We start from the raw sequence: 22,300 nt of genomic DNA, 5'->3' as shown, positions 1-22,300 counted from the left end.
CCAGAAAGTTCTGAATTACGGAAAAGCCATCTCCCATAGGCTATATTATAAGCAAATAATTCTAATTTTTCCTTTTTCTCTGTAATAATGAAACAGTACCTTGTACTTGATCCCAACTAAGATATAATTACCCCTTATTGGGGGCAAAACAGCCCTATTGGGTTTATTTCATGGTTAAATGATTCCCTTTTCTCTGTAATAATAAAACAGTACCTGTACTTGATCCCAACTAAGATATAATTACCCCTTATTGGGGGCAAAACAGCCCTATTGGGTTTATTTCATGGTTAAATGATTCCCTTTTCTCTGTAATAATAAAACAGTACCTGTACTTGATCCCAACTAAGATATAATTACCCCTTATTGGGGGCAAAACAGCCCTATTGGGTTTATTTCATGGTTAAATGATTCCCTTTTCTCTGTAATAATAAAACAGTACCTGTACTTGATCCCAACTAAGATATAAATACCCCTTATTAGGGCAGAACAGCCCTATTGGGTTTATTTAATGGTTAAATGATTCCCTTTTCTCTGTAATAATAAAACAGTACCTGTACTTGATCCCAACTAAGATATAATTACCCCTTATTGGGGGCAGAACAGCCCTATTGGGTTTATTTAATGGTTAAATGATTCCCTTTTCTCTGTAATAATAAAACAGTACCTGTACTTGATCCCAACTAGGATATAATTACCCCTTATTGAGGGCAGAACAGCCCTATTGGGTTTATTTAATGGTTAAATGATTCCCTTTTCTCTCTAATAATAAAACAGTACCTGTACTTGATCCCAACTAAGATATAATTACCCCTTATTGGGGGCAGAACAGCCCTATTGGGTTTATTTAATGGTTAAATGATTCCCTTTTCTCTGTAATAATAAAACAGTACCTTGTACTTGATCCCAACTAAGATATAATCAATCCTTATTGGAGGGTTTATTAAATATTTAAATTATTTTTTAGTAGACTTAAGTTATGGAGATCCAAATTATGGAAAGATCCCTTATACGGAATACCCTGGATCCCGAGCATTCTGGATAACAGGTCCCATACCTGTACTGTATATTCAACTTATACATATATTTATACACACTTGTCACATAGTCAATGTTAGTGACATCCAATTATAGCAGAAGCGAATGCCACAGACCACAGCAGCAAGTTTGCAGCGCTCATTGGGGCATTTCATTTTGACTTTTGTATTTTCAATGGACAGAATCCATGTCTTGTAGAAAGTCTTTTCTTTACTACACTGCTTGACGAGAATCCATGTCATTTGAAGGGGGTTCTGTGAACAACACTAGGACATAAAACCAAATGTTAAAGAGAGCTAAGATCTTCACTTGTATCAATAAACAGTGCTAGGGCAAAGCCAATGTTCCCCTAGGTATGGCCAGAAGGGATAACTGTGCACCTTGATTACCTAAGCACACTCAGGAAATGTATTAGGCGTAATGTAATTAAAGGAAATGCTATCTTCTGATAGTAGGTAGCTAAGGGTCTCTAGGCCCATCATCTTTTATTAAATGACCTTCATAAAATGTATTTCTTTTCTATTTTCTCTTTATTTTACTTTTCTATAACATTTATTTGTGGGTCATTACTGGTTTCATCTCCAATTCCAATGACCTGTATAAAAGAACTCACACTGTGACCCTGTGCCTTTATATGGTCATGAAACTCAGCTCATTTATCAACACTGGGCAAATTTGCCCATAGGCAGAAACCTATAGCAACCTATCAGAGATTTTCTTAGTTAGCTGCAGGAAGAACAATGAATGCAACAATTTGATTGGTTACCATTGGTTACTGCCCACAGGCAAATTTGTCCAGTGTTGATAAATGACCCTTAGTAACTTCTAATATACATAAATATAAATTTCTATGGAATAACCGTTATATCATAAATGTTATGGATATCAGAAATAACCATAGAGTTCCATGGCCATATAAAGGCAACATGCCACAGAGTTTGAGCTTATGAATCTGCTATGGACAGTTGAGGTTTATGTAATATTGTTTATCATTACTTATTTTTTATATAATAGGGATGGGGGTACAGAAGGAAAGAATGGAGGGGAAGGGGGGATACAATTGTATTGAATGGGTTTGTTACATTATCATATTAGACGAGAATTCATCATATCTCTATTATTTCTCCTTCACAGACTACTCCATATGAAACACAGGTATGTAATAGCTTGACCATGATCTCAAAGCTGACACTTTCTGTTTGAAGACCATGACTCTTTTGATTTCTTCTTTTTCTCTGCTGGTTATTTAATTGAAAAGAAAATGTCACTAATGTGTTCTTTATTTTTATTCCTTGTTTTTCTACAGTTTACAACCACTGCCCCAACACCTAGTAGCACTACTCTGGTACGTATATATATATCTTGGCCTCATGAATCAAGCCTGTAATATTGTATAGGTATAGGATCTGTTATCCTGAATGCTTGGGACATGGGGTTTTCTGGATAAGGGATCTTTCCATAACTTGGACCTCTATACCTTTAGTCTACTAAGAAATAATTTGAACATTAAGTAACCCCAATAGAATTGTTTTGCCTTCAAGTACAAGTTACAGAGAAACAGGAAATCATTTTTTAAAATTAGAATTATTTTCTTAAAATGGGGTCATACATGTAAGATACACTGAGCTATGTTCAATTCAATAAGAAAAACACCTGGTTTTATCTTAAAATGGGGTCTAAGACAAGGATTTCCTGTAATTTGGAGCTTTCTGGATAATGGATCTCATACATTTAAGATACACTGAGCTAAGTTCAATTCAATAAGAAAAACACCTGGTTTTATCTTAAAATGGGGTCTATAGGACAAGGATTTCCTGTAATTTGGAGCTTTCTGGATAATGGATCTCATACATGTAAGATACACTGAGCTAAGTTCAATTCAATAAGAAAAACACCTGGTTTTATCTTAAAATGGGGTCTATAGGACAAGCACTTCCTGTAATTTGGAGCTTTCTGGATAATGGATCTCATACATGTAAGATACACTGAGCTATGTTCAATTCAATAAGAAAAACACATGGTTTTATCTTAAAACTCTCTTGAGGTAAAGGGAGAGTGCTTTTTAATTGAATCTGACCCAATTAGGTTTAATAGTGAGAAGTTCTTTCTATTTACCCACTAGCTTTGCTTTTCACACCTCTTTTTTCCAGCTATATTTCTAATCGTGTATATCCTCTTATGTCTGTTATTGTTTCTTATAGCCTGAATGTGCCGGCGTCAAGTGTTACAAAGACGTTACCTGCCGTTACAACGAGGATGAGATTGAGGAACCAAATCCTTTTGATCCTTGTTGTCCAAGATATCGCTGTGGTAAGTACAGCGTGGAATGATGTTACCCATGAGCTTGACATGAAAGACAGGACATAGTTACCCATTGTTCTCTTACATATCCTATGGTCTAATACAGGAATATATAAATGCACACAAGCTCACTAAACATATTGAAAGCAAAAGTCCATTGGTTACTGGACTGTGCCAAAAGTTAGTTTAAGGGGGTGATTTATTGCTATAGTTTATACAGGAGCAGTGGCCAGTTCCATGTTGTAGCTCCCACCCTTCCCAGCTACAGTCAGGTGATCCCAATGGAACAAATAAAGGGCAGCCATTTGGGAGTTTTAACCTTGAAAACAAGTAAGTTGCAGGCAAAACTCACCCCTTTGTTAAATGTATAATGAAGCAGTAGAATTCTTAATGAATCAGATAAAAGTGAGTGTAGGACTGGCCAGACCGGGGATGACTGTGATGTAGTTGGGCAGCTTGAATATATTGCAATAAATGGACAAATAATCCTTGGTTTGTATAAAGGGGAGGGCATATCTTGCTAGCTTAATGCACAGAATGTCGTAATGTCCTATATATATTGATAACAAGTGAGTGCAGAGGGGCTCTTGTTGCATCCCTGCCTAATGGCTTCAAATTTAGTGGAGAGAACAACTACTAAGCATATTTTTCCTTTTACTTTAGAGCGCAAGCCAACACCAAGTCCAACTCCTTCGGTAAGTAGAATTCTGCACATCGATTAAATCCATATCAACTAAACAATGATCTTCAGTCTTGCATCATTGTTATTCTTTCATGTTACTCCATCCTGTGCTATGGTCAGCTTTAGAGGAAGCTTGTATTTTTTTGCTTAATATTTTTAGTTGAAGAGAAAAAGTCAATAATGTGCTGTTTTTTTTTATTATGTTTACAGCCAGAACTCACGACAACACCCAGACCACCAATCATCACCACTCCGGTATGTTATAGGGCAAAAAATATTCCCTACTGATGCAAAAGTGTTCAGAATGAAAAACTGAGCTTTGAACATTGTATAAAAGATTCTCTCATCATAAAGATAATACGCTTAGTGTAATGGTGCAGTATACAGTATTAAATACAGGGCTCACTTGTGCTGTGAATGGGACAAAAGGAAGGGAATTGTTGGGTATGACCATGACCCATGTTCCACCCCTCCAGTAGGCCAGTCATGGTGCAGGCTGACAGGCATCACTAGTACCAAACAGATGGACAGGAACAACTCTTTGTACTCTAGTACAAACCATGGTACTTTAAATTCTGAATGGAAAGGTCTGGGTCCTGAATTGCTGAGGTGGGAAGCTCAGAATTAATGGCAGGAATTTCTTATTACCCACCAGTTCTGTTTTTCACATACTAATCCCTTTTCTTTAACTATATTTCTATGTGTGTATATCCTCTTATATCTGTTACCTTTCCGTACAGCCTGAATGTGCCGGCGTCACGTGTAGCAAAGAACTGACCTGTGCATACAATGAGATTGAGGTTACAAAACCAAATCCACTGGATCCTTGTTGTCCACTATATTACTGTGGTAGGTATAGAGTGGATATATATGAATATACTCCCTTTTATCAGCTATTGCTCAATGAATCAGCTGAAAGAATCAGCTACTAAACAGATTTCTCCTTTTATTTTAGAGCCCAAGCCAACTCCTTCGGTAAGTAGATGGATGGATATACTAAATTTTTCGCAATAATTTTTTTATCTTTAGTTCACTCCTTTCAATTAAAAATAGAAAAATGGTATTTATTGCAGCAGCGCCTTAGGGGAAAAGGCCAACAATGTTCTATGTTAACCTTATTTTTACAGCCAGCGAGAATAACATCCCAATAACAATCAAAATAAAATGATTAGAAAATGGTTCATTTGAACCCCAAATATACAGTATGTATTTAAGTAAATGTTAAGGGGTACGATAACACTTTTTGATATAAAAATACAATACAGTGGGAATCCTTTTATTACTTGTTTTTTAATTATTTGTTTCCTAGCTCCTTCCCTCTTTATTTGTATGTTGTGTGCTATGGGAGCTCCTATTTATTGCTTAGTTGTTTCATTTGAAGAGAAAAAGTTAATAATGTTCTATTTTACCTTATTTTTACAGCCAGAACTCACTACAACCCCCAGACCACCAATCTTTACCACTCCGGTAAGAGATAGGGTTAAGTTATTTACTATTTGCTAATTGAACACTGAGCCTTGACATTTTACGGGAGATTCTCTCATCACACAGATAATATATTTAGTTTATTGGCGCAGTATACAGTATAAATACAGCATAGTCTACAGAGGTGCAAGGAGATATGTGCTAAATGTCTCTCCTAAGTAGGTGTTTAAAAAAATAGACATGCCATGAATAACCCACCAGTTCTGTTTTTCACAAACTAATCTCTTTTCTTTAACTATATTTTTATGTGTCTATATCCTCTTATATCTGTTACCTTTCCATACAGCCTGAATGTGCCGGCGTCACGTGTAGCAAAGAACTGACCTGTGCATACAATGAGATTGAGGTTGCGGAACCAAATCCACTGGATCCATGTTGTCCAATATATCACTGTGGTAGGTACCGAGTGGAACGATGTTACCCGTGAGTTTAATATGAAAGACAGGATATAGTTATCCATGTGTGCCCTATGGTCTTATATAACTATAACCAGTTTAAGTGTAGCAAGCACTCATGTATTGTACAGAACCATTGATATCAAGGCTGTAAAACAGATTAAATGTTATTCAGTCTGTTTACTGTATCTAACCCCCTATTATAAGCTATTCTTCCATGTTCCAAGCTGCTAAAGGATTCAATTACTAAACTTATTTCTCCTTTTGTTTCAGAGCCCAAGCCAACTCCTTCGGTAAGTAGATGGATCGTGCAAACCAATTAAATTCGTTTGAACTACATATGAACGCATTTCTGTTCCTCAGTCTACCTTTTTCAATTAAAAATAGAACATGTATTAAGGTTCATAGAAAATGAACTGATCCCCTTCTACTATATTACCCATTCATAATCCAATAAACATGCAGGACAAGTGCATTATAAATGTAAAGCATCTTGCAAGGTCTTATGAATCCACACAAATACAACAACACAAAAGAGAGAATAACTTTAGAATAAAGTGACTGAAAATGATTCATTTGAACCGCAAATAAATATATTAAAATAAATGTTAAGGGGTAAGATAATACTTTTTGATTTAAAAAAATACAATTTAGTGGGAATCATTATATTACTTGTTTTTAATCATCCCTATCCTAGCTCCTTCCGTCTTTATTTGTGTCTTTGTGTGCTAGGGAAGTTCCTATTTCTTGCTTAGTCAATAATGTTCTGTTCTTTCTAATTTTTACAGCCAGAACTCACTACAACACCCAGACCACCAATCTTCACCACTCCGGTATGGGATAGGGCAAAAATATTCACCCTGTACTAAAGGAACACTGTCTGTCTAAACTGAGCTTTGAACATTGTATGATGGATTCTCTCATCACATAGATAACATGCTCAGTGTAATGGAGCACTATAAGGCTGATGCCCCACGGAGCGAGTTAGTCGCCCGCTCCGAAAAACCTTTTCATCTGCAACAATAGGAGTCACCGGGGGAAAGGCCTAGTAGAGATCTATCGCGGGCGACTAACATGCTCTGTGGGACATCAGCCTAAAGTGCAAGGAACCATGTTCTAAATGACTGCCTGTGCCAATGTTCCACCCTTCCCGTATGCTAAACTAGAAGGCATTGCCAGCGCCGCATACACAATTCTTTCCTCTCCACTCTGCAAGCACAAAGTTTTTTTTTTATTGGAAGGAAACTTGAAAATGCTTTTAATTCCCCACCACCCCTGTTTGTCATACACATGGATCTATTTTCTCTAGCTATATTTCTAACCGTGTATATCCTCATATCTTTCATTGTTTCTTATAGCCTGAATGTGCCGGTGTCACATGTTACAAAGACGTTACCTGCCGTTACAACGAGGATGAGATTGTAGAACCGAATCCATTTGATCCTTGTTGTCCAAGATATCGCTGTGGTAAGTACAGAGTGGAATGATGTTACCCATGAGCTTAACTTGGAAGACAGGACATAGTTACCCATGGTTGCCATAGGTGCCCTATGGTTTTATATATTAATTATATGCAGCCGCTAATTATACTGAAAGCCAACGTCATACTGTGACTAGTTTAAGTGTACTCTAGCAAGCACTCTGACCTTGTGTATTGTACAGAACCATTTATATTAGGGCAATCAAACAGATTATATGCTATTCAGTCTCTTTACTGTGTCTACCCCCCTATTATGAGCTATTCTTCCTTGTTCCAACAGAGTGGAATGATGTTACCCATGAGTTTAATATGAAAGACAGGACATAGTTACCCATGGGTTCCATAGGTGCCCTATAGTCTTATATAGGAATATATGCAACCACTAATTATATTGAAAGCAAACATATAACCAGTTTAAGTGTACTCCAGCAAGAACTCTGACCTTGTGTATTGTACAGAACCATTTATATCATACAGATTAAATGCTATTAACTGTTTAGTGTATCCACCCTACCTTATTAGCTATTCCTCCTTGCTTCAGGCTGCTAAAGGATTCAACTACTAAGCATATTTTCCCTTTTATTTTAGAGCCCAAGCCAACTCCTTCGGTAAGTAGATGGATTGTTTACACCAATTAAATGCGTTTGAACTACATATGAACGCATTTGTGATCCTCAGTCTACCTTTTAATTAAAAATAGAACATGTATTTAGTGTACATTTTTCTAAAGGTTCATAAAAAATGAACTGATCCCCTTCTACTATATAACCCATTCTTAATCTAATAAACATGCAGGACAAGCGCATTATATATAAAAGCATCTTGCAAGGTCTTATGAATCCACACAAATAAGACGACACAAAAGAGAGAATAACTTCAGAATAAAGTGATTGAAAATGATTCATTTGAACCCCAAATAAATATATTAAAGTAAATGTTAAGGGGTACCATAACACTTTTTGATTAAAAAAAAAAAAAAAATACAATTTAATGGGAATCATTTTATTACTTCTTTTTTTAATAATCCCTTTCCTAGCTCCTTCCCTCTTTATTCGTGTGTTTGTGTGCTAGGGAAGTTCCTATTTTTTGCATAGTCAATAATGTTCTCTTCTTTCTAATCTTTACAGCCAGAACTCACTACAACACCCAGACCACCAATCTTCACCACTCCGGTATGGAATAGGGCAAAAATATTCACCCTGTACTAAAGGAACAATGTAATGGAGCACTATAAGGCTGATGCCCCACGGAGCGAGTTAGTCGCCGCTCCGAAACACCTTTTCACCTGCAACAATAGGAGTCACCGGGGGAAAGGCCTAGTAGAGATCTATCGCGGGCGACTAACATGCTCTGTGGGACATCAGCCTAAAGTGCAAGGAACCATGTTCTAAATGACTGCCTGTGCCAATGTTTCACCCTTCCCGTATGCTAAACTAGAAGGCATTGCCAGCGCCGCATTCACAATTCTTTCCTCTCCACTCTGCAAGCACAAAGTTTTTTTTATTGGAAGGAAACTTGAAAATGCCTTTAATTCCCCACCACCCCTGTTTGTCATACACATGGATCTCTTTTCTCTAGCTATATTTCTAACCGTGTATATCCTCATATCTTTTATCGTTTCTTATAGCCTGAATGTGCCGGTGTCACATGTTACAAAGACGTTACCTGTCGTTACAACGAGGATGAGATTGCGGAACCAAATCCATTTGATCCTTGTTGTCCAAGATATCGCTGTGGTAAGTACAGAGTGGAATGATGTTACCCATGAGCTTGACTTGGAAGACAGGTTTTAGTTACCCATGGTTGCCATAGGTGCCCTATGGTTTTATATATTAATATACGCAACCACAAATTATACTGAAAGCCAATGTCAAACTGTGACTAGTTTAAGTGTACTCTAGCAAGCACTCTGACCTTGTGTATTATACAGAACCATTGATATCAAGGCTATAAAACAGATTAAATGCTATTAAGTATGTTTACTGTGTCTACCCCCCTATTATAAGCTATTCTTCCTTGTTCCAAGTTGCTAAAGGATTCAATTACTAAACATATTTCTCCTTTTGTTTCAGAGCCCAAGCCAACTCCTTCGGTAAGTAGATGGATCGTGCAAACCAATTAGATCCGTTTGAACTACATATGAAAGCATTTGTGATCCTCAGTCTACCTTTTAATTAAAAATAGAACATGTATTTAGTGTACATTTTTCTAAAGGTTCATAAAAAATGAACTGATCCCCTTCTACTATATAACCCATTCTTAATCCAATAAACATGCAGGACAAGCGCATTATATATAAAAGCATCTTGCAAGGTCTTATGAATCCACACAAATAAAACGACACAAAATAGAGAATAACTTTAGAATAAAGTGATTGAAAATGATTCATTTGAACCCCAAATAAATATATTAAAGTAAATGTTAAGGGGTACCATGACACTTTTTGATAAAAAAAAACACATTTTAGTGGGAATCAATTTATTACTTGTTTTTTAATCATTCCTTTCCTAGCTCCTTCCGTCTTTATTTGTGTTTTTGTGTGCTAGGGAAGTTCCTATTTCTTGCTTAGTCAATAATGTTCTGTTCTTTCTAATTTTTACAGCCAGAACTCACTACAACACCCAGACCACCAATCTTCACCACTCCGGTATGGGATAGGGCAAAAATATTCACTCTGTACTAAAGGAACGCTGTCTGTCAAAACTGAGCTTTGAACGCTGTATGATGGATTCTCTCATCACATAGATAACATGCTCATTGTAATGGAGCACTATAAGGCTGATGCCCCACGGAGCGAGTTAGTCGCCGCTCCGAAACACCTTTTCACCTGCAACAATAGGAGTCACCGGTGGAAAGGCCTAGTAGAGATCTATCGCGGACGACTAACATGCTCTGTGGGACATCAACCTAAAGTGCAAGGAGCCATGTTCTAAATGACTGCCTGTGCCAATGTTTCACCCTTCCCGTATGCTAAACTAGAAGTGATTGCCAGCACCGCATTCAGGGCAGGCACAATTCTTTCCTCTCCACTCTGCAAGCACAAAGTTTTTTTTTATTGGAAGGAAACTTGAAAATGCTTTTAAGTCCCCACCACCCCTCTCATGCACATGGATCTCTTTTCTCTAGTGTGAAAGAAAAAAGAAACCATCTTGTTTCTTTACTCCATATCATTTAATATTAGAGGGGTTTTGACACAAGCTATATTTCTAAGCGTGTATATCCTTATATCTGTTATCGTTTTTATAGCCTGAATGTGCCGGTGTCACATGTTACAAAGACGTTACCTGTCGTTACAACGAGGATGAGATTGAGGAACCAAATCCATTTGATCCTTGCTGTCCAAGATATCGCTGTGGTAAGTACAGAGTGCAATGATCTTACCCATGAGCTTGACTTAAAAGACAGGACATAGTTACTCATGGTTGCCATACATGTTTTATAGTCTTGTTTAGTAATATAAAAACTTTCACAAGACCACTAATTATATTGAAAGAAGTCCAGAAAGAACTAATCTATTGTACAGTGTCCATAGTACTAATTTTGTGCACACTTGCATTTATACATGCTTGCTCGATATGGCTGGATAATTATAGCAGAAGAGTAATGTTTATTCTGTTAATGAAACTGTATTTCTATACTATTGAAGAATATATATATATATATAAACATGAAATAAACCAAATGGGACTGTTCTGCCCCCAATAAGGGGTAATTATATCTTAGTTGGGATCAAGTACAAGGTACTGTTTTATTATTACAGAGAAAAGGGAATCATTTAACCATTAAATAAACCCAATAGGGCTGTTCTGCCCCCAATAAGGGGTAATTATATCTTAGTTGGGATCAAGTACAGGTACTGTTTTATTATTACAGAGAAAAGGGAATCATTTAAACATGAAATAAACCCAATAGGGCTGTTCTGCCCCCAATAAGGGGTAATTATATCTTAGTTGGGATCAAGTACAGGTACTGTTTTATTATTACAGAGAAAAGGGAATCATTTAACCATGAAATAAACCCAATAGGACTGTTCTGCCCCCAATAAGGGGTAATTATATCTTAGTTGGGATCAAGTACAAAGTACTGTTTTATTATTACAGAGAAAAAGGATAATTGGTTTCCAGATAAGGGATCCCATACCTGTATATTTTCTCTAGGAAAGGCTATTAAAACAGTCTTTGCTTTCCTCCTTGCTCCAAGCTGCTATAGAATTCAACTACTAAACATTGTTTCCTTTAATTTTAGTGCCCAAGCCAACACCAGGCCCAACTCCTCCAGTAAGTAGACTGTGCACATCAATGAAATCCATTTGAACTACACTTGCTTTCTATAAATCCTATACTACCCCTACATCAGCTTTAGATAAAAACATATATACAGAATATATCTACAGAAACAATTTCATTGAAAAAGTCAATAATGTGCTGTTCTTTTCTTACTTTTACAGCCAGAAGTTTCTACAACACCCAGACGACCAGACTTCACCACTCCGGTATGAGATAAGGCTGAAGTATTCGTCATGGTCTCTCTAAACTGAGCCATGTTTGTTGAACCTATTATAAAGATTGAACTATGTCCTCTTACATATGTTACATGTTCTTATAGCCTGAATGTACCGGCGTCACGTGTTACAAAGATGTTACCTGTCAATATAACGAGATTGAAATTGCAGAACCAAATCCATATGATCCTTGTTGTCCAAGATATCGCTGTGGTAAGTAAAGACTGGATATCAATGACTATCATTGAAAAGACACTAAAGGCAAAGTCTGACTGAGTTTATTGTAGTCCAGAAAGAACTCTGATATAGGGGCTTTGAAGCAACCATCACATTATAGTCACAAAGTATTCATAAGTTTAAAGAGGAATAAAGTCTTGAAATTGTTTACCTTGTTAAAAATGAACCAATTGTTAAATTTCTTCTTTGCCTTGTTACATTCATACATGAGAGTTGAAAATGTCTCCATAAAAGCATCTGTATTGGTGCTATAAATATATATTCTTCCAGAAATGTTGAAGTTCTGGGCTATAGTTTCAAATAAGGGTTAGAGGGTATGTATAGATATATAGATATATGGGTATGGGACCTGTTCTCCAGAATGCTCGGGACCTGGGGTTTTCTGAATAAGGGATATTTCTGTAATTTGGATCTCCATACCTTAAGTCTACAAAAAATAATTTCAGTATTAATTAAACTCAATGGGATTGTTTTGCCCCAATATGGATTCCTTCTTAGTCTTAGTTAGGATCAAGTGCAAGGTCCTGTTTTATTATTAAAACAAATATAACCATTTTAGAAAGTTTTAATTAACTGATCAAAATGGAGTATATGGGAGATAGCCTTCCCGTAACTTGGAACTTTATGGATAACAGGATTAAGGAAACTAGATCCTATGCCTGTATATATGTATATATATATATAGATGATATCACTGTTTTCCCATTTGGTAACATTTTTTTTATTTTATTTTTTTTAGAGCCCAAGATAACAACTATCCAGCCTCCTACAGTAAGTAGATGGATTGTGACATTACATCACTTTTATTCCTAGCCTTCTCCCCCCACCATTTTTAATTAAAAAAAATGTTTCATTTAAAAATGTAGCTAATACTTTATATTGGGTTGACCTCCTGTGTAGATATTTTATTATCCTCACTGCTTCCTGGAAAGTAATGTGTAATGGGTGATCATGATAGATAGCTATTGCCATTAAATACTATTACATTTCTTTTTTCCTCAAGTTTGCTTGTGTTTGGTCAAACAGTTCTCTTTATTAATCAGCATTTTTCTGTTCTTCTCCACAGACAATACCGATCACCACCAAGGTACAATTCAAACTCCTAAAACTAATAAAGTGCCACTTTGTTCCATTTTTTCAGTAACTGATATACACAATACAGGTATGGGACCTGTTATCCAGAATGCTCGGGACCTGGGGTTTTTCAGATAAAGGGTCTTTCCGTAATTTGAATCTCCATACCTTATAATTGGCTGACTGTGCAGCACCAATCGCCTGACTGCACTGTGACTGACCATACAGTATCCTAATAAAAAATTTGGCCGGCGACTTAGCCTGTGTTTTAGATTTCAGCCCCCTTATGTGATTGAGTTTGACACCCCTGCCTTATGTCTACTAAAAAATAATTTAAACATGAAATAAACCCAATAGGATTGTTTTGGTACTGTTTTATTATTACAGAGTTTTAAAAATGTGAATTATTTGATTAAAATGGAGTCTATGGGAGACGGGCTTTCTGTAATTCAGAGCTTTCTGGATAATGGGTTTTCCTATAATAAATTCTATACCTGTATCTAGCTTCAGTGGAAATCTAACCAAGAATAAGAATGTTGAAATGCTTGGAGTTAGGATGCCATTTTCCTTATAACCAATGTGACCAATCAACGGTTGTGCTAGGCAGAATAAGCCTGGTGGCCTTTTGTGTGGGCCATATTTTTGTGATTGCTTATCCAACCTATATTCAACAGTACAGTATATTGCTTCTTTAAATGATGGACAAAAATCACATAGTACTCTAACAGCAATTCATTTGCACCGTAATTGATTTTCTTGGTAAAAAAAAAATATAAGAAACGTTGTGCTAAGGCTTTTATTTTCTTGTTCTCTTGTAGCCTGAATGTGCTGGTGTCACATGTAACAAAAAACACTTTTGTGCACCTAATGAGAATGAGGTTGAGATTCCAAACCCATCTGATCCTTGCTGCCCCAACTACTATTGTGGTAAGTGAATAACGGGATGATGTAATAGACGATTGTGAGATGAAACGTAAAAGCCCTGATTGTGTGTGTACGACTATGATATAAGTGCTAGGAAACTATCTTCAATGTACCTTATAATAAGTGTTATTTCTGCCATAAGGTGGCACTCTTTCAGTATTGGCAAATAGCCGACACCAGGAAAATGTACATGCCCTCTAGTGGCCACCAATTTGCCACCATTAGAGTTTGAAATCAAACCTATAACGCTTAAACTATTGTATGTATATCTTTATTTATAAAGCTCTACTTATATACGCAGCACTGTACAGTAGAATAGATTATTAAAATGACAGATACATACAAAGTATAACAAAAATACAAATAAATACAAGGTACAGTTGCAATAAGTTAAGAATCAAAGAGATAAGAGGATGGAGGTCCCTGCCCCGTAGAGCTTACAATCTAAACTATTACCTAAAACAGAGAGTATAGTCTCTTAGAATTCCTGTTTCTATTACTAAAATAATTAATTATGTTTTTTTCTTATATTTTAGAGCCAAAATCTACAATCTCACCTTCAGGGGTAAGTTTATGTATGACATGCCTTTGATTTCCATGTGTTTCCTGTTGTTCTTATACCTTGATATAAAACCCCCTTTTACTTAACCCCAAAATATGCTTATGTTAATATAAATGTCAGTTTTATATAAAAAGATAAGTGTTTCTTTACTCTTTTGCCACACTACTTGACCACTACTTTGCCCACTTATGTTTTTTGCAACAGTTTACCAACATTCTCATTTTAGTGGTTTTAAAGTTTTTTTGAAAACCACAAATAAACTTATTTTCTCTAAAACCACAAAGCCAAGTGATTTATTAAAACTAAAAAAAAAGCACAAATAAAAAAAAGTGGATAAAATGCAAAAATTCCAATTTTTCATTTTGTCTCACAAATGAAAGAGTAAAAGCAAAATGAAAACCTCTAGTACCTTTAGTAAATGGGCCCCATAGTGAAAATAAAGGTTATAATATAATGGGTAGAAAAATAACAAATACATGATTTACAAGATTAACCTTATATTTACCGTCACTGATTTAGTTATCCCACTTTGTTTGGGAAATCAAATATTGTGATGTAAGTAGGTGGAGCCTGTTTATTAAATATATATTGACAATAGACCTTTCTATAATTTGTCCCAAGACAGTAATCTTTTTAACTGCATTTTCCTTTCTTCCTTTCCACAGCCACCCTCAACCACCAGAATCATCAGCACCACCAAGGTAAAGTCAGAATTCCTACTAGTCCTGGATGTGCCTTGTAATTTACTGTTACTGTAACCAACAAAAATATTGAAATAGTTAAGCGAAATGAGAAATGCTCCTGGTATTACTAACATCGTTTTGACTAAAACAATAGTTGGTTCACTTATTCTCAAGCCGGGTTTGTGCTGATAGCCTTGGACTCTTAAGGACATCAGGACTTATTTAACCATCAGGAGTTATTTAACCATAGCTGCCTTAGACTATATGAGCTTTAACTGTAATTCTGATTCTTAAGAGGGAGACCCTGATACAAGTGCCTGCTTTTGGAATGGTTGTAGATAGGACTGTATCCCTAGCCATACAATGCCGGCACACAGCAAGTGGGCTGCTGTTGGGACACCCCCAATGTAAATAATTTAAATAACTAACAGTTGTAATGCAACATAAAATTTTCAATATGCTTGGATCTATGTCCTTTCTGAGAGGTCCAGCAGTTGCTGGGAACCGCAGAGCATATCCCTTTTCAGCTACACCTTAAACACAGTCTTGCTTTTATTTTTTTTACCTTGATGGAGAATGTATATTCCAAAAAATTGCTGCCATAAAATGATTTGAATCACCCATTATATAAGCAAGAGCATTTTTGTAACTAGGACTTATCCCTGCCCAGCTAAAGAGCACTAGGGGGTAAACACAGGCATTCCTCTTGTGCTTATCCTAATAAATGTGTTATTTAATACACTTGATAAGATTAATAAGCAATTTGTTCCTAGAATAAAAATTCTTTACCTTGTATATACTCTTGCAGATTGACTGCTCTAAAAGGATATGTGTCAAAACCAGCTGCCGTCTTTCAGAAAAACTTATTGAGGTGCCAAATCCATATGACCCCTGTTGTCCCATTCAAAAGTGCGGTAAGTATGCACAGAACAAGTCACTAGATACCAAGCTACAGACCTTGCTTGAACTCCCTGTGGAAAGCTTGTATAACTCTGGACAGGTCACTCTGGACAGGTCACCCATGTATAAAAATAGTACAGTTGTACCCTTGGCCTACTTAAATGGATTCTGTCATGATTTTTATTGTATTTATTGCTATATAACACTGTTCACACTGAAAAAAAATAATTCTACCATATAAAATTTTATTCTTGAACCACCAAATGTATTTTTAGCTGTAATATTGATGTGTAAGCGCCATCTCAGTGCATTGTGCCTGAGTCTGAGCTTTCAGAAGGAGCCAGCAGTGGCCAATGGAACTGCTTTCAGATAAGCTATTGTGTCTCCTACTCAGTGTAACTGAAGGAGTCATGAGCCAGACTTGGGTGTTTTACTATTGAGTGCTATTTTTATATTTGACAATAGGTGGGGTATGGGAGCAGTTTTATTGCTGTAATATTAAAAAAAATTATTCAAATACTTAAGATATCAAATTTCTAAGGAGGGTAATGATTATATTAAAGCCTTAGATTGCCACACCTGCCCTAATTATTTCTTTCTTCGTTCTCGATCTTGAAGTGGATTTTTAGATAATCAAATTTTACCCTATAATTCTGTTATTTTATTTTTCACCTATATATATATGAGGGGAAGATATCATTTCATTTTCTGTCATCTGTTCTCTTTGCTATTTGTGCAGTGCATATATAAAATATATGTTTCTATTCTAGAGTGCCAGTGCAAGACCGTGCCAAAATGCAGAAGTGACGAGCGACTGGTCCCCGTGAGTCAGAATGGCCAGTGTTGTCCAAAGCTTAAATGCGGTATGTAGAACATAATATTGTAATTGGGGTGGCAAAGTCAAGGGCATCCAAATGTTGTCAACTCCAACTGTGCTGGCTGATTATTTTGGTACAAAAAGTCCCTTTTATAGACTGGCACTAGCAGTAGCTTAGCAAAAGATGGAGACAGTAGGGTGGACTTATTGCTTTATAACATTAAAAAAAACACTGCACTCTGCTGCAACTTTTTAAATCACGCATGATAAAGTGGAATAGCAGTGACTACATTTATATTTTTCATCTTAACTTGAAGTATCTCTTGCAAATAGATCCAACCTGTGTTTTGGTTTATTTGTTAATGACCCATTTATATCTTGTAATATATCCACGATCATGTTTTTTGTCAGCTTAAGAGTAAATAGCACATCTATTCAGATTTCAAGAACTTGTTGTCAAAATGAATTCCTTTATTTTCTTTATAGAGCGCAAGAGGGATGAATGCCATCCAGTGCGTAAAACTATGCTTCTGAAGTCAGGCCAATGTAGCGCTTCTGTAAGTATTTTTATATACAATGGGCCTGGGGCAGAAATACAAGGAAAATGTTTTTTTTTATTTATTCAATACAAAATGTCATAGGTAGGAATTCATGCTTTCTCCATGCTAGGCTACCATGACAATGTTCTACTCCATTCCTCTGCCTGAGCTTTGGACCATATCACCTACTGTAACATGACAGTGTGGTGACTAACTCTGACTCAGATTAGAAATGGTGGTTTGGACAAGGTTAATAGGTAGAGGTTATGATCTCTTTAATAATCTGGGTCAGATTCAATGTGAACTCAATCAGTTCCTGATTTCCCCATTGACATCAGTTGAGTTTCTATGAATTAAATAATTGAATATATTTTTCTTGTTAAATTGAATATGGCCCAATGAGTTTCTCAAGGATAAGAAAAGTGTGGTTCATATGTAAACTATAATACACTCTGAAGATCCCCAACCTTTTATACCCATAAGCCATACTCGGATGTAAAAAGTGTTGGTGATCCACAAAACTATAAATAAAGTTCTTTGGTGATGCCAAATAGGGGCTGTGATTGGCTATTTGGTAGCCACATGTGGACTGCTAGCCTGCAGAAGGCTCTGCTTGGGGTAAAACTGTGTCTCCTACTGGGAGCAATATTAAGACAGATGGGGAGCAACATGTTGCTTACGAGCCACTGGTTGGGGATCACTGCTCTAAAGCCATATCATTGTACAATGGTAGCACAAGAATGCCTTGCTGCAACAACATCTTTCACTAGGTTACAGCAATACATTCATCACTGGATTGTCTGAATATTTATGGCTACAGATTTATGGCTCAGTTGACCCATCCACTGTTTTAGCTAGAAGAGCTGGACCCAAAATTTAGAAAATGCTGCCTCAGGATAAGATAGTAAATGGATAAAAAATGTTCATCTTTTCTATCTTAAAAAAGAAGCCTCTTCTAATTCCTGGGTTGTGTTCTTTTATCAGGTGGAGCTGAACGTGTGCAGTGGATACTGTCACTCCAAGACAGAATATACCAGCTTTTGGCAGCCCATAACTCATTGCCGATGCTGCTCTATAAAAACCGATCGCTTCATGACCTTCCAGCTGCCTTGTCCTGATGGCACTCGCACAAGTCTGACAGTAAGGAATGCAGTCACTTGTGGTTGCAACACCTGCTCAGGGCCATATGAACCTGGAAGTGGTAGCGGCAGCGGCAGTGGAAGTGGCAGTGGCAGCGGCGATGGAGGCTCAAGTGATGGAAGTGGCTTTCATGAATGGTCAGAATTCATCAGAAGCTAAGGTCATCCCTGATTTGAATAACATTAGCTACAAGCTAATGGCATCATCCGATAGAAACTGTGGGCCTTCGACAATCTCTGTTTCTTTTTTTCTTGAAAACGTATTTTGTATGATGTTTGGTTTTCTTTTAACCCCTTGGTGATCAGGGTGGAACCAGCAGCTAGGTTTTCAGTTTGTATCTGACACCTAAGGAGCAACCCAATTATGATCTACTGAATGGGAACAACCAAGGGGAAATTGGCTCAAACCACATTCCCATGTTACATACAGTGACACCTAGTGCTGTGCAACCTAAGGGTGTCCTGTGGGTGTGATACAAGTAATGGCATTACTGTGAACAATCCGTTGTGTGTATTATGCAAACATACTGTTTTTCGTAGTGTCTCCCATTATCATACCATGTTTTAGGCTTAGTTATAAAAAGACACCATTTTAGCTGCTGTAGAAATCTACGCACATCCCTATCAGGTCAATGCCAAGCTAAAAAAAAGCTGATAGTTATCATTTCCATTAACTTTAGGTTTCCCATTATTTCCTGGTATTTATATTTCCTGGTATTCCCATCCCTAATACAATCAAAGCATGACTTGGTGTAAGCCCATGTCATGTACAAATCGCCACTGGGACAGTGTGTGTAGTGGAACCAGATTTTTTTATTCTCCAAATTAGATAATGTATTACTTTTACCCAAATCGGCAAAGCCAACAATGACTAACGTTGAATGCAACTTATTTTCTGCACTTTATAATAGCACAGTGTTTTTCTACTGCCAAGGTCTAAAACACTGAATGATATAAGAGATAACTAAGCCAACCTGGGTGGGAAACAATATGAAGGACTGTTTTTCACTGTAATTTAATTCCTGCTCTTACATGTGGCTTGTGATGATGGAAGGATATAGTTTATAGCATTTCCAGTTAGATGGAAAAGCTCCATTAAAATGCTTTATAATACTAAAAACAGTCATGTTAACTGCAATATTAGAGTTATGAGGTCACAGCTCTAACCAACAAGATGTCCATGAAAATGTGATCTCACAACTTTGACATCATCACTCCTGCATGATATAATGATGGTTTAATTGTTTTTGTTGCTGTTATAAATGTTACATTTTCCCAGAATAAACCCATCCCTATGCAATTAGTGAGTCTCCTGTTTCTCATTTATATATTTTGTTTCATGCCTGCTATTTGCCAATATGGTGCTCCAGACATAAATGATACAAGTCCCTCTGATATCTCAGATGTTCAGACTTGTTGGTTCCTGTTCTATTATCTATTAGGAAGACATTTTGGATTTCCTTTAAGCAATGGTGGGCCCCAGGGACTGAGAATGGCACCAGTGAAGAGACAGTGCCATCAGAGGTTTACAAGTAGGACCTACCAGAAGGTTGGGGATTGTGCAAAATTAGTTGTTCTGACAGGAGTTTGTAAGGGGGTGGTGGAGAATGGATATCGACAATTCTACTGCAGCATTTCCTTGCATCCTCCCTTTTTAGGTTCAGTTTTCATGCCTTTGGGTGTAATTGGTGGGAAGACTTTCATGGTCAGTTGCTGCTAGGGGTTACGCTTCAGAAGTAGATAGAGTTATATGGAGGTAATAAGTCAGTGAGAAGTGGTTGGTTGAGCAATATGGGGGTCTAGCCTCACAGATCTGATAGGGAGGTGAGGCAAGAATGTTCTCTGCAAGTACAGCCTTCAGCAGCTAAACTAGTATCAGAGTTGGCCATCTGATCGATCTAATGTCACTGATGTTAACATGTGTCAATGCTTTTTTTAATGGTTACCTATAATTAATAAATTGGCTGTGGTATTTATATCCCCAAAATGAGGATGGAGCATTTAGGGTATGTTGGTTTGAGTTCAGGAAAACACAGCTCAACCACACTGCCCATGTTTTATTTTGCTTTAAAGGAACAGTTCAGTGTAAAAATGTAACCTGGGTAAAATAGATAGACTGCCCAAAATTGCAAATATTTCTAATGTAGTTAATTTGGCAAAAATGTAATCTATAAAAGCTGCAGTGAGCAGATGTCCAACATAATAGCTAGAACACTACTTTCTTCTTTACAGCTCTCTAAGCTGTCAGTCAGTAACCAATCAGTGCCTTGAGGGGGGCCATATGGGACATAACTGTTCCGTTACTTTGCATTTGAATGAGACCTGTGTGCTCACAAACAAACTGAACAGTTATGTCCCATGTGCCCCCCCCCCTAAAGTCACTGACTAAGAGGTTAGAAAGCTGAAAGCAGGAAGTAGAGTTCTGGCTATTATTTTAGGTATCTGCTAACTCCAGCTTTCAGAGATTACATTTTTGTCTAATTAACTATATTAGAAATATATTTTTTAATTTTGCGCAGTCTGTCTATTTTACCCAGTTTCATTTTTACACTGAACTGTTCCTTTTAAGGTTAAATATTACTGGGATACTGGCACTAAAAATGCCAGAAAAATAATCATTTCAACTGCCAATTATTACAATGGTCTTTGCTTCAAACACCCCTATTTCTAAGCATCAACCCAGAGCCTCAGCCAAGAGCTCTTGTGTCTCCAAAATTTCTGCTTCAAAATCCAGACACTAAATTGGCTCAGAACGTATACAGAGACTAGTGAGTTCTGCCCATACAAGGAGAGATCCTATCACCGAAATTAAACTTGTTTTGTAAACCTAGATTTGTGAATAAACCTACTTTCTGGCAATAAAAAAGGATGAAGGTGAACACCAAGTAGAATTACTTATTACCCTTGTATTTTAACCCCCCCAACTTGCTACTTCTCACAGTTCTTCCCTTTCAATATGTTTTTATTTAAATCTTAATTTTAATCAACTTACATTACATGTATGGGGTCCCTTAAGGTGAAGACACACAAAGCTACTAGTAGCAACTACTTGTCACGGCTACAGAAATAGACAATGCTGATCATTTACTGATTATTGTCTCTACGTGCATTTTAGCAGAGGCGATTCTCAGTATTCTCTATGGCAGGGGATTTTCTTGCGTTTAGTAGCCACGAAAAAGTAGCTGCTACTAGAAGCTCCTTGTAACTTCACCCTTATAAGGAAACCCGTTATCCAGAAAGCTCTAAATAACAGAAAGGCCATCTACCATAGATTCCATTTTAATCAAATAATTCAAATGTTTCTATATTATTTTCTATTTCTCAGTCATAATAAATAAGTACCTTGTAGCCTCTGATGTGGTATCTCTTACTAGAGATCCTGGTTTGACCCAGGACAAGTTACTTAATCTGCTGGTGTCCCAGAATACTTTGTATGCCTAAAATGGCTGCCTTGCTTGTTGTAAAGCTCTTTGAGTCCCATGGGAGAAAAGCGCTATATAAATGATCCCCCTTTTCCCCTTATTTGATTCCAACTAAGATATAATT

The 22,300-nt window shown here is 36.8% G+C and overlaps 2 protein-coding genes across 30 annotated transcripts in view; both read left to right on the top strand.

The window, feature by feature from the left end:
* otogl2 (otogelin-like 2) overlaps nt 1–20,057 on the top strand; it is a 77,204-nt gene extending 57,147 nt beyond the window's left edge. For 13 of the 28 annotated variants that reach the window (XM_031905522.1, XM_031905521.1, XM_031905546.1 and 10 more), the window contains 30 exons: nt 2,170–2,190; nt 2,342–2,380; nt 3,237–3,345; nt 4,000–4,031; nt 4,229–4,273; nt 4,759–4,867; nt 4,974–4,993; nt 5,441–5,485; nt 5,790–5,898; nt 6,172–6,191; nt 6,687–6,731; nt 7,257–7,365; nt 7,967–7,986; nt 8,506–8,550; nt 9,006–9,114; nt 9,451–9,470; nt 9,981–10,025; nt 10,625–10,733; nt 11,624–11,655; nt 11,826–11,870; nt 11,984–12,092; nt 12,856–12,887; nt 13,183–13,203; nt 14,009–14,117; nt 14,651–14,679; nt 15,342–15,377; nt 16,168–16,273; nt 17,030–17,122; nt 17,563–17,633; nt 18,600–20,057. In XM_031905522.1, the coding sequence (XP_031761382.1) occupies nt 2,170–2,190; nt 2,342–2,380; nt 3,237–3,345; nt 4,000–4,031; nt 4,229–4,273; nt 4,759–4,867; nt 4,974–4,993; nt 5,441–5,485; nt 5,790–5,898; nt 6,172–6,191; nt 6,687–6,731; nt 7,257–7,365; nt 7,967–7,986; nt 8,506–8,550; nt 9,006–9,114; nt 9,451–9,470; nt 9,981–10,025; nt 10,625–10,733; nt 11,624–11,655; nt 11,826–11,870; nt 11,984–12,092; nt 12,856–12,887; nt 13,183–13,203; nt 14,009–14,117; nt 14,651–14,679; nt 15,342–15,377; nt 16,168–16,273; nt 17,030–17,122; nt 17,563–17,633; nt 18,600–18,914 (2,049 nt within the window). In that variant the 3' untranslated portion in view covers nt 18,915–20,057. The remainder of the gene's footprint in view (nt 1–2,169; nt 2,191–2,341; nt 2,381–3,236; nt 3,346–3,999; nt 4,032–4,228; nt 4,274–4,758; nt 4,868–4,973; nt 4,994–5,440; nt 5,486–5,789; nt 5,899–6,171; nt 6,192–6,686; nt 6,732–7,256; nt 7,366–7,966; nt 7,987–8,505; nt 8,551–9,005; nt 9,115–9,450; nt 9,471–9,980; nt 10,026–10,624; nt 10,734–11,623; nt 11,656–11,825; nt 11,871–11,983; nt 12,093–12,855; nt 12,888–13,182; nt 13,204–14,008; nt 14,118–14,650; nt 14,680–15,341; nt 15,378–16,167; nt 16,274–17,029; nt 17,123–17,562; nt 17,634–18,599) is intronic. The other 15 variants (XM_031905547.1, XM_031905525.1, XM_031905530.1 and 12 more) reach the window with 14 other exon arrangements.
* Nucleotides 1–22,300, top strand: part of pih1d1 (PIH1 domain containing 1) — a 506,577-nt gene that overhangs the window by 273,612 nt on the left and 210,665 nt on the right. The gene's annotated exons all lie outside the window — the stretch shown is intronic.

The sequence above is a fragment of the Xenopus tropicalis genome, chromosome 7, assembly GCF_000004195.4.
Source record: "Xenopus tropicalis strain Nigerian chromosome 7, UCB_Xtro_10.0, whole genome shotgun sequence".
NCBI classification, from domain to species: domain Eukaryota; kingdom Metazoa; phylum Chordata; class Amphibia; order Anura; family Pipidae; genus Xenopus; species Xenopus tropicalis.
The sequence above is the reverse complement of the archived record's forward strand: the minus strand, read 5'-3'. Positions and strand labels throughout refer to the sequence as shown.